This window comes from Miniopterus natalensis, chromosome 4 (assembly GCF_054644295.1).
Source record: "Miniopterus natalensis isolate mMinNat1 chromosome 4, mMinNat1.hap1, whole genome shotgun sequence".
NCBI classification, from domain to species: Eukaryota; Metazoa; Chordata; class Mammalia; order Chiroptera; family Miniopteridae; genus Miniopterus; species Miniopterus natalensis.
In genome coordinates, this window is record NC_142084.1 from 53,588,673 (window position 1) to 53,601,382 (window position 12,710).

At 39.6% G+C, this 12,710-nt stretch overlaps 1 protein-coding gene across 3 annotated transcripts in view; it reads left to right on the top strand.

Moving 5' to 3' along the window:
• The window catches only part of PALLD (palladin, cytoskeletal associated protein), a 344,882-nt gene that overhangs the window by 136,856 nt on the left and 195,316 nt on the right, over positions 1–12,710 (top strand). For all 3 annotated transcript variants that reach the window (XM_087816541.1, XM_087816543.1, XM_087816544.1), the window contains one exon: positions 7,211–7,389. In XM_087816541.1, the coding sequence (XP_087672667.1) occupies positions 7,211–7,389 (179 nt within the window). The remainder of the gene's footprint in view (positions 1–7,210; positions 7,390–12,710) is intronic.

The following is a 12,710-nucleotide window of genomic DNA, read 5'->3' on the forward strand; positions in this document are numbered from 1 at the left end:
ACTGTAAACCTAGTTTTGCCCCACCCTGTACTGAACTTTTCTATGTAAAATACATTCTTGAATTTTAATTCTACCATATCCTCTTGGTGCCTTGAATTTTTGGCACTATCTCATTTTTAGGTTAGAATGTTTGAAAAATCCTGGGGGGGGGGCGGGATCCACTATGCATTAAGTATATATTTTAAACAATGTTGATTTCCCAGCACAGAAATAGAAAGAAATGTGCCGTCTTACAGAACTTTAAATGCTATAATTCTTTTTCTCTATGTGTTAGAATCTTTTGTGAATTGAAAGCAAAAATTCAAGACGCTTGAAGTCCATTACATTATCCCCTCTCTAAGAGAAGTTGATCTTAACCTTTATCCAAAGCAAACGTAATCTATAAGTATAAAACAATAACCTTTTTTTTTTTAATCCTCCACTGGGGATATTTGTCCATTGTTTTTCAGAAAGAGTGGAGAGAGAGAGAGAGAGAGAGAGAGAGAAGGAATCATTGATGTGAGAGAGACACATCAATTGGTTGCCTCTCGAATGCTCCCAACCGGGGCTGGGGACCGAGCCTGCAACCGAGGTACGTGCCCTTGACCAGAATTGAACCCGAGCCCCTCCAGTTCGCAGGCCGACACTCTAACCACTAAGCCAAACCAGCTAGGGCAACAATAACCAGTTTTTAAAGAGTTTTTTTAAGCAGTACGTGCTTCCAAATGTGATGGGATAACCCAAGCTCAGAGATGAAGTGTAGTCAGCATTTCCTCATGTCTCTAACCGAGTTTTCATCTCTATTTACCCCACCAGTAGTCTCATGAAGTAGGAAACCCAGCCTAGCTGTCATCTGTACCCCCAGTCAGTTCCTTGGATTGGAATCGAGTGCAGGAAGCCCCTCGATGAATAAATAAACGTTTGTTTGGTTGGATGAATGAATTTGACTACATCTCCTAACCCTTGTACATTTTATTTCCGACTTAATGCAAGATTATTTTCATACCCTGTTTACTGCCTTGCAGTCTGACAACCAGCCTAACTCGTGATACTTTTGAATGGGGATTTACCACACATGCTAATTTTTTAGGGTTTCCTTCTCAGCGCCCCGGCAGGCGGCAGTTACGTAGCTGATGAGTAGCTCCCCCAGAGATGAGGGAGGAAGAGTCGGTAAAGGCTGTTCAGACTTGTTCCTCTCCATAGGAAAAAGCTGGGTGGAAGGCGGAGCAGCAAGTCCTGAGGAGAGTGCAGTTTTGAAGATTATCTGGATTGAATTGTCCATATTCTTTTTCATTTCTGTAGATAAATAAAAATGTAATGAAAACTACGTTATATGGTGGTTGAGAAGTAAAATAAGACCATATTCATAAAGTGCATAGCAGATGATAGGCATTCAATAAATATTAATTCTCTTTCCCTTAATTTGAATTTTATATCAGTCCTTAAGAACTGTCATTGTTCCCAAATTTTGTGTCATCTCATTTTATGAGATTATACTTATGTATTTGAACATTTTATAGTGGCAAACTAGAAGTATGATTGAAGGTGAAATTTAACAGAGGTACAGAATGCAAACGTAGAGGAATGGATTTGGATTTTCCAAAATGATACCGAGTGTCCTACCCACTAGATAAATGGCTTCCAGGTATTACAAATGGAATGGAAAAAAAAAAAAAAGTCTGGGTGTGTCTTCAAGTGGAATTTTACCTAAGGAGACTCTCTCTTAGCCACATTACATGCTTGCACATGCTGCCGCTCAACCAAACCCTCTTTTCCACTCTGAGCTCATCATAAATAGAAACAGCTTTCAAGATATGGAGGAAAGATAAAAGGTGTTTTCTAGAAAGAGACCAAGGGAACATGGCAAACGTGTTTCATTGCGGACATTCAGTCTCACCAGGAACAACGTTCTGATTAATTAGTGGCATCTGCCACAGGCCAGGGGAAGGGGACCTTGCCTGCGCCACGGGTTTACCAATCCCGTACTTAGTCCCGTTTTGTGTGCTTTACATTTTAGCTTGTCATGCCAGTATTGCTTTTCCTAAGTTGCACTAGCAGTAAGAATTTAGGAAAAATTCAGGAGGTCAAAATTTAATCAGAAGATCTGACTTTTACTTCTTTCAAGAATATCAAATATTTTGAGTCCTTTGCCAGGATGCCAATAGAATGATGACCTCTAAGAAATTTGACAAAACAAATATGATGGTCATACGTCTCATCTATCTACCTTGTGGTGTCAAAACTTCAAAATTCTAGGATGCTCTTAGGTTAGATAAGAAGGTGATTTGGTTTTGATCTGCTACATAAACAGTGGACAAGGCTGACTTTCTCTTCTGATATGTGCATTAAATTATATAGAGTTTCATTTTATGCTTTTTAAGTGCAATTCATTTTGAGTAGATGAGAGAAGATAAATTCTCCATATACATCTTAAGGAGAAACTACAATAGTTATTATTAAGCTGTTTATCTGTTCAGTCCTTTCTTTGTCTATAAGCTTATCTTTTCTGATTAGTTCAATATTTTAATGGTAGGTTTTGAGTTAATTTTTGTGTATGGTGACAGATCTTGAGAATATCATGCTAACCAAAATAAGTCAGATGGAAAAAGTCAAGAATCATATGACCTCACTCGTGTGTGGGATATAAAACTGAAAGCAGCAGATGAACAAATAAGACAAACAAAAACTGATAGACACAGAAAGCATATGGTGGTTACCAGAGGAAAATTGGGGGGGGGGGGAGGTAGTGAAGGGAAAAGGGGGTTGAATACATGGTGACAGAAGATTTGACTTTGGGTGGTCAACACAATGCAATATATAGATAATGCATCATAGAACTGCACAGCTGTAACCTATATAATTTAATTAACCAATGTTACTCCAATAAGTTGAATAAAAAATTTTTAATGTAGGTTTTATTATCATTCAGGGATGGTGAGGCCAGCAGATCAGGAGATGATTGCCACTGAAAGACTGTTACAGTTCCCAAGAGTAGGGAGCATGCTATACTGGTGGAGGTGGGGGTGGGGCACACAGGGAAGCTTCAGAGTTGGTCAGGAGGCAGAGGGAGCAAATTGAAAGATGGGCAGGAGCCTTTATTGTGGTTTCCTTGGGAAGGAATGGATGAAGCAGTGTAAACAGACTTAGGATTGGCCAGTCTGAATAATTTCAGTGGGCTCTGGAGTGTAGGGCTGTCTCTAGTTGCTACCTGGAGTGATTAAGAGAGGAGATTAATGGCCCTGAGTGTGAGAGCCCCATAGAGGAGGTGGTAGTGATGTGGCTCTGGGTTAGTTAGTTTTCAAATGAAAGGAGTGCTTGAAGGAGAGTCATTTATTATAGCTAAGAACTGGCCATTCCTGGGAAGGGCCCCTTTGCTAGGCCATTACTAGCTCCAATGTGCAAATGGTTCCAATCACAAATTAAACACACATTTATCTAAATATTGGCCGGGAACCATGCTGCCCTTTTTGTTGCTAAAGGGAGTCTACCATCTAAATATTTGCAGTTTTTTTCCCTCCTCCTCTTGAGTCACACCCTATCTTACTACAGTTTAGCAACACATAACTGATCACTTGACAGGTACTTCCATCAATGACAGTCTGACTTTCCCTGACAGTGTCAAAGCAATATCATGACTCATGTTAATTATTATACTTACCACCTGATTTGGACAAATTTAGTCTTTTCTGTCCATTATGTCTTCTATGTGTTACAATCTGAGATGCTGTTTAAATTTTATTCAGAGAGTTGGAGAACAGAAACCATGAGTGTTTAAAAAGCAAAAAAACAGGTCAGCCTAGAAGTTCGTAAGCACCAACTATTTCACCCTATGCAAGTGCTGAAGACATAATGAACCGTTTCAGGAGACTAAATAGATGTGGTAGACTGTAGCAGAAAATGCATTTGGTGCCTTAATCTTTCTGCCAGTATTAAAATATATTTCAAGTATTTTATTGTGCTTACTGATTATTTTCTTCAACCTTACACTTATAATTTCTCAGATTATAATTTATCTTAATTCATATTTTTAAAACTACAGTTTCCATGGGATAAATATGCTAGAAAAGCATTCTGCAGCTACACATGGGATGTTAGTAGATGCTAAATGAGAAAGAATATCATGGTCAAATAAGTAAATGCTAGATTAGACAATGTTAAATTCTTTTTGCAGGACTTTTCAGGGACTTTGATAAGAAAATGTGAATTGCAAACATCAAGGACTGATATATAATACATAACCTGTTCCAAATCTCATAGGCTACAGATCCTTCACAATTTTTTATTCATAATGGAAAGCATATTCTAAAGGAATGAGTGGCAGACAGTATTTGTAAAGCATCAATTACGTGCAGTATACTATGGATCAATAAAAAAAGTTTAAAAAATGCATTTTTCTGCAATGTAGGAGTCAATTTTCTAGATGGGAAAATAAAGCATAAATGCAATAGACCTTAAATAATGGTGTAAGGAAACAACACAGAAGATACCCTGGAATGATATATCATCAACTGTCAAATGAATAATGCTAACGGTTTTTTTAGTACAGAGGCGGGATAAACAAACAAACAGAACACAATTTTCCATACACTTATGTACAAGGGACCAGAGGTACAAAACACATAAAGTGTGGTTGCTATGTTAAAGAGGTGAATAACCTAGATGGAGAGCCACTGTGTGAAACAAGTTAGTGTGATCCGAACATAATAGAACAGAGCTTCTTAACCTTTACATGCACATGCAATACCAGGGGGATCTGCACTGAGTCGGTAGATTTGGGTTGAGGGTCAGATTCTGCATTTCTAACAAGCTCCCAAATGATGCTGATGCTCCTCAAAGTGTGATCCTTGGACCAGAGGCAAGAAGTTAGGGCAGGAGTTGGCCAACTTTTTCTATAAAGCCCAGATAGTAAGTAATTTAGGATTTGTGGGCCATACAGTCTTTCGCAACTACTCAGCTTTGTTGTCATAATGCAAAAGCAGCCGTAGATAATATGTAAATGAATGAGCATGGTTGTGTTCAAAAAAAATTTATAGATCCTGAGATTTGAACTTTATACAGTTCTCTATGTCACAAATATTATACTTTTAAAAAAATGTTTTCAAACATTAAAAAATACAAAAACGATTTCTTAGCTCGTGGGCCATGCAGAAACAGGCAGTGGACCTACAGCAGGCTGTAAGTCCGCAGAGCTGGGAGTTAGGGGTCGAGCTGTACCCTCCCGTGGAGAGCCGACGGAGGTTTCCCTGTGAAGCACGACTGGCCAAAGCAACTAGCCTTTCTCTCTTTTAAACCTTTATTTCATTTTTTTTCATGCTTCCTTTTTTCTTTAATAACTGGTTTATATATTTTTTATGAAAGATGAAAAATTCTAGTTGACAATATAGACAGACAAACCCCTCAACTAGTTTCAGAGTTTACCAGGCATTCTTTCTATCACCTGCAGCATGCAGCGCAGGGCCTTCCACGTAGAAGGTGCCCGGCACGTGGGTGTTTGGTTACATTTAATCTGTCAAATGAGCCTTTCCCATGGCAGTGAGGAGGGGATTAATGTAGAGTGTAAGGAGAGAATTCCAAAGAGGGCGATGTGTCAGGAACAATAAATCCGTGCAAATATTTGACGGAAAGAGAGGATTAGTATAGAAAATGATAGAAAATAAAATCAGGGCTAAGTTATACGGAATGCCTCAATACAGGTCTGAAGTTTAAGGAGTGATGTGTGCACGGACGAGTTTCAAGAACTTTAATCTGATACATGATATAGAAAGGATTCATAATTTACTGGAGATGAAGAGGTCAATGAAAAATTTAAGATCAATTAAAATTTAAGCCATAGTTCTCATGGGTGAAGATCTGGACTCTGACTGGGGAAGGAGTAGAGAAAGGAAGGAACTGAAAGATAGCTCCAGGCTGGAATGTTCTCCAAGGCTTGAGAAAACAAAGGAAACCACAAAATACCCCAAAAGCAAGAAATACGGCTCTTCTCAATTGTCTCAAATGAATGTAATATACATTGCATTGTATAGCATGCTCAGTTGGCTGGGTTTTGTTTTGTTTCTTGAAAAGTATTTTAATTCCCCAAATCATATCTGTTCTTTTGTTAGTATCCCATATTTATTTTTAATACAATTTCTGGAGTTAATGCCAGAGTTAATAATCAGAAGTATTAGCAAACAGACTTGCTTTGTTAACATTATTTTCAGATTAAGTATAGACACATACCTATATTATGCTATCAAAATACAGAAAAAGTTAGTCTTCAGAGCCATATTTTCACAAAAGGGTATACCAAGTCCAACGAATTTTCTAGAAGATTAGACTCAGAGGAAATCTCCAAGTGCTAATTAAGAGCTAAATGGACAATACAGTTCCAGAGACCTCAATCCTTTTAGTTGTAAGTGGCACATTCCTACATATTTCTTTAAAAATAAATCACATTTGGCTGCGGGTGGGGGAGGAGGTTGGGGCTTCATAGTTTTTGTAAAACTCCTGTTGAGAGTTTGAGGTGCTGGGGGAATAAAGGAAAGAGTGTGAGAGAGAACCTGTGTTAAAATAGTCTGGCAGCTTGCAGCCTCCCACACCAAGGTTCTGGTTGTTTGGGAAAGGAAAAGTGCTGACCAGCAAGAATGAATTACAACTGCTCCATTTCCCCAGTTGTAGAAGCCAAGCGGTCTGCTAGAAAGGTTTGTAAATATCGGAAATGTGGAAGGCATTAAATTTGTTATTGCTCAGCTGATCAGAAGTCTTAGGGTCAATGAAAATATCACTGCCTCTGATTTTTTTTTAACACGATGATTAGTTTCCCTTGATATGTTAGATATTTTGAGCATAACATTTGTATTACTTTCATATTTTTCTTTAGATAAGAATAATAGATAAAACTGTAATAAATGTAAGAGTCATTTATTATAAAACATTTTGTAAGACACTTTGAATTTCTGTTCCTTTTCTTCTGTAACTTGCAGTGGTCTTTCCAAGCTTGACAATGTTGCTTATTTCCAGCTTGATAAAATGTACAGGATGCTTTACAAACAAAACCTATGGGGAATTGTCTAGCCGTTCATTTCATGGTCTAAAATGTAGAGTTTCCGTCAGTAATACGGACACAGATCTTGTTTGATCAAACAAGCATCTGATTACAGAGCATCCAGCCTTTCACTGCTGCTTCATTATTTTAAGCATCACTGTTTCCTTTTTCTCTCTCTCCTGTCCCCGACCTGCGTTTGGCCTGCAGATGGTTCTGTGAGGGGAAGGAGCTGCGCAACACTCCCGATATTCAGATCCACTGCGAGGGCGGGGCCCTCCATACCCTGGTCATAGCAGAAGCCTTTGAAGACGACACAGGTCGTTACACCTGTCTGGCTACGAACCCCAGTGGCTCAGACACAACTTCGGCCGAGGTGTTCATTGAAGGTAAGGAGAGGTGAGCGGCCCAGGAGCGTGAGTGCTCCAACGGCTTCAGCACCAGGAGGGCTTCGCTGAGAAGACGCTTTCCCCATGCAAGCAGCAGAGTGGTGCTGGGATTCAAAACCCATTTCTCCTGAACACTTGATAAGTAAATCAAACAGTTCTGACACTTAGGCATGCGTCGACCATGTCTGAGGTCAACACTGGTTCCTTGTAATTTGAAACATTTCAGCTACATTAACAAATTTATTTAAAATGTAAAGTACCCGATTTATTATTGTTTTCTCTAGTGAAAAAAAGAATGGAATCATGTTGAAATACTGTAGCTGTCAACCAAAGTTATATTCTAAATTACTTAGGAAATCATGAGAATAAGTGAATGTTTTAAATATTCTTATTTTGGTTACATTCTAGAGTTTTCCCTCTTTTAAGACTGTTGACTAAGAATTAAAGAGGGGCAGGCAGAGAATTTTTTGACAAGACTCAGCCTGCAGAGAATTAGAAAACTTGGTATCAAAGCATATAGTTTTACATTACCATTGCATTTTGATCCATGCCAATAATTTAAGTTGGGAGTGTTTTAAGCACCACAATGTTGTGTCGTCCCTAAATCCATAAATCAGTATGTAGCCTTATTAATTGGTTGCTTTTCAAAATAGTAGTTAAAATATAGAAAGAAAATTCAATTCCTGTACCTTATTCTCCATCTTTTTACTACCGTGAACTGTTTAATACCACGAGATTTCTTCATTATTTAAAGCAGAAGAGAGCAGGATGTGAGCCATCACTTCTAGCTCCTTCAAGAACTGACGATTTAGCTTTAGAGGGAACTGTTACCACTCGCTGAAAGTGTATGCCTTTATGTCTAATAAAAGGCTCCTCTGCATTATCTTTGAAAGCAACCATCTGTGAGCTCCTCGAGAGACCTTGTCCTGTTAATAAAAACATTCTGTATATAGCAGTAACTAATACTTACATGGGACTTATAAATGCACACGTAATATACCTACATAACCATTTAAACTTCGCTGTAAGCCTATGAGGTATTATTAGTATTCCCTTTTCACAGATGAGTGAACTGAGACCCACAGAGGTTAGAGGGACTCATTCAAAGTTACACAAGGATTTAAACCCCGGCAGTGTCTTCCCAGGGCCCATATTCTTAACCACTATGTCATACCCATATTGAGGTGCTGAAGTCATAGAAAAGAAATTATGAAGGTTTTTCGAATTTAAGTTAGCAGTAAGTATTAGTCAGAAAACTTCTCGAAGTGCTTTAGAATGTAATAAAGGGCACTTAAAATCCCATTAAAAATTGGTTGTTAATGATGATCAGATTTGTCTCTCAAATCCAAGCCCAGATAGAGCACCTTAAAATTAAACGCCTAGTTTGCTTTCAGCACTGCAGGACATGTGGTGAATTTTAGCGTGCATTGCGTCTCTGCTACAGGTGTTAAATGAACTCACATTAATTTAAGTCAGAGCCTACCAACTCAGTTCAGCCAGCACTTTTTAAGGCCCTACTATGTGGGAGACAGTGCAGGTACAAATAAGATTAAGACACAGTCCCTTATATTGAACAGCAGAGATGGGCACGTTAAAGGAAAAACAGAATACAAAATATTAAGTGATATTTTATTATTATTATTTTAATTCTCACCTGGTGATATTTTTTCCATCACTTGTCAGAGAAAGTAGAAAGCGGGGGAGGGAGGGAGAGAGAGGGAAGGAGGGAGAGGGAGAGGGAGGGAGAAACATCAATGTGAGAGAGAGACGTCTATTGGTTGCTTCCCCCACACAGCTCAACCGAGCTATCAGCTGTTCAAGTGTATATACATTTGGGGGGACACCCTGTATATAACATATTCTCACTTTTCATATGAAAAAGGAAGAATGTCTCTACCTCTGAAATCAGTTTCAGTATCTAATCCTGGTAGACCCAAAACATTCACAACGTGGTCTTTAATTGTATTTAATTGAATTTGGTCAGAAGCTTCTGACCCATCAGCCCTCTTTTGCCTCTGAAATCATCTGGAAGAGCTACTCGATGGGGGAAAGATCCACCCCTAGTTCTGTATGCCATGTGTGTTTCATACCCTGGACTTCAACAAGGACAGTGGATTTTTTTTCCAGTGCACAGTTTTCCACATAATAACACTGAACTTACTTAGCCAGCCTGCTGTTGGGCATCTGCGACTTCAGATAGAGTGTGAACAGGATAAAGAAGCTGGACAGAGTTAGAATGAAGTGCCATTAGGAGTCAGTCTGCTAGGCCTAATATAAAACACCAGCTCATTGGCCTTGTGAAATATGAATAATAATTTAAAAAAGAAAACCCTGAGAGATTTCGGTATATTTTTATCCATGAGAACAAGACCTTTAGATAAATTCTTAGGCTCTTATGACTAAAAGTAAGAAATTTTTATATTTTACTTATCCAGCGCTAAATTAGACTCAGTCATGTCTCTATCGAGTTGTTTCCTAAAGCACGTTATTGTTAATGGGTCAGCATGGTCACTGTTAGCAGTGTGGCCTTTATTCTAAATAACCTCACAAACCATGGAGGGTTTAAATTGAAAAGTCACGTTAGCTGATTTATACAGGGTGGGGCAAAAGTAGGTTTATTTTAAAATATGTTAATGTAAAATAATACATGTTTATAGAAAAACATGAGGACACAAAACAGTTTATTCTTGTATTACTACTTATTAATTATTGTGTTATTTGCCTTACAAACAACCATAAACCTACTTTTGCCCCCCCCCCCCCGTGTTTTTAAACGTTGGTTTGACTCAGCGGGAGACCAGTGGGCAGCCTGTTGCGCAGCGCAGAGGAGAAATGACGGTGCTTCAGGAGGAGCCTGTAGGTGGAGGCGGGGAGAGTCGGCGTCCTCTGGGTTAAGAATCCAGAGGTAGATTCCCAGAGCCGTGAGCGGGACTCGATGAGGGGATGAGAGGGATCCGGGAGCTCCAGGGATTTCTCCTTTACCGTTCGTGTGGACAGTGTTGCCATCTCTGAAATGGGGAAGGCTGGGGAGAAAGAGGCTTAGGGGACACAGGGAAGGCAATATCTGCTTTGAACATGCCAAGTTTGAAATTCCTGTTTAGATGGCCAAGTGGATATCTGCTTTCATGAAGACGTCTTAGTTCCTGAAGCTGTGTGATTGATATCTAATTTGTTTTCACTCAGAAATTACCGCTTTTCAAAAAATCATGGGAGATATCAGATTGACAGAAATAAAAACAATTAAAACATAGCGATTTCATGAGTATGGGGAAATGGGCATTTTGATATGTTGCTATGTTATACACCTTTCTGGTGAGATGTCTCAAAATGGAAATAATATATCCGTTAATAGTGGAATAATAAAATTATGGTGACTCCGCGCAAATGAGTTTGAAGCAGCCACTAGAAAATTATAAAGGTACATATTTATGATATATGTATTAAGCATGGGGAAAACAGTAACTGCAGTAGGACAGCATTATCATCTTTTAAATATGTATTTTATTATTTTTCTGTGTGCACAGGCGTAAATTTTAGAAGGATGTGCTCCAAAGTATCCGGGGGGTGGAATTCCAAATGATTTTTTCTTTAATTTTTGCTATTGTGCATTTTATGATTTTTTTTTTGCAAGGCCGTATTAAATTGGGTGAGTTTTAAAAATGGAAAGGGAACACTTTTGAAAGTGAAGACAGGAGGCTCGTTTTTTGTGACACTCGTCCTGCCCTTTATCCCAAGAGTAGAGCAGAGATACCTTCACTCTGCGTGGGAGGCAGCACAGATGCGGCCAGCATTTAAGCAGGTAAATATCTGATACACAGACAGAGAGTAGCTGCAAGGGCCCGAACCCGTGCCTCCTTCAGATTGCAGTCTACATAAAGTGCTGAGCGTGATGGTTTGATAAATGCAGAGAAAAATGTTAACCTGAGACAGGCATGGTGTTTCCAGACCAGCAGGTGCAAAGCAGATGACTAAAGGGAGAAGACAGAAGGGGAGAGGACTGCCCCGAGGGGAGGGGAGGGAGCTTGCTGGCACAGATGGGGAGATTTGATCTGCTACCATCTGCAGGAGCTGCTCTGACACCTGAGACAGAAGGTGACATTGAGATTTCACAAGGGTTGGACAGGTGTGCAAAACCTAGCGAATGTATTCTCAGGGGACACCAACCTTTTTGGTCCTTGACTTTGCTCTGAAAATCAGCTGGAAAAAGGTAGCAATAAAGAATGAAAATGCCTTTCTAAATAGAGGTAATCAGAGGGGATGTTTTAAAAAAAGAGCTAAATATTTGGAGTTATAGGAAAATCAGCTATTTCTCTCCCCAATTTCAGACCATTTTGAGAGTGTCTATGATAAGTCCCATAGGACTTTTGCCAGCCCTCTCCTTAACACTCATGATTCTGGTAAAAATTCCCTCTCTCAGTTCCCATGACTTTCTGATAACTGAGTCTACTGTTTTTCTCTGTTTCCCTGCTCAGCTTCTCCCACCTCCTCATCATGGTTCAGACTTTCTCTTTGTCACCTATTGTAGATGTTTGCTGTTTGTTTTGCTCTGTTTTTCCCCCACTCCTCCCTCGGTTGGTCCTGCAGTTAATTTCCAGCCACCACTCAGTGCCTAGATACAAAGTCCAACTGCGTTGGCCCTGGTGTTCCACCCTGTGTTTCTAGACTTGCCTCCCACCATTGCCCCACCTCCCCCAAGACGCTGCTCTTCTCTAGCTGCACGGTCTACTGCCTGGCCCCAAACAAGCTTTGCAATTCCTTGGTCCCATTCATTCATTCATTCATCCTGCCAAAAGTTCAAGGCCTGCCAGGAGCAAGGCATGAAGCTGAGCCCTCGGAGGAATACAGGCACAGCTCGTGGAGGTCAGATGGAATGGGGCACGTCACCGCTGCTTCCTAGTGATGAGACCCTGTGCAAGTTACCTAACCTCTTACTTCTTACTGTAATATAACACCTCTTAGTGAGTTTCATTATTATAATAATTAAATGCTATGAGGTGCCTAGCAGACTGCCGGGTAAATAAGTACTCAAAAATTGGCAGTTCCTTTCCTAACACAGCCTCAGTTATCAAAGGCCTTATAATTTTCTAGCAGATGCGATGTTGTAAGTGAGGAGAGTGATATAAACAGGAACGCTGGGAGTTCAGAGAAGACAGCACAGAAAAATCACTGGGCTGATCTTAAAAGATAGAATATCAAGAAAAGACTGGGTAGGCATTTCCTACAAGAATGGATACTATACCTAAAGTTACGGTCATGGGAAAACACCAAGAAGGAAAAGCCCTTACCAACCATGGATGTTCATTTCTGTTCACCCTACCTAA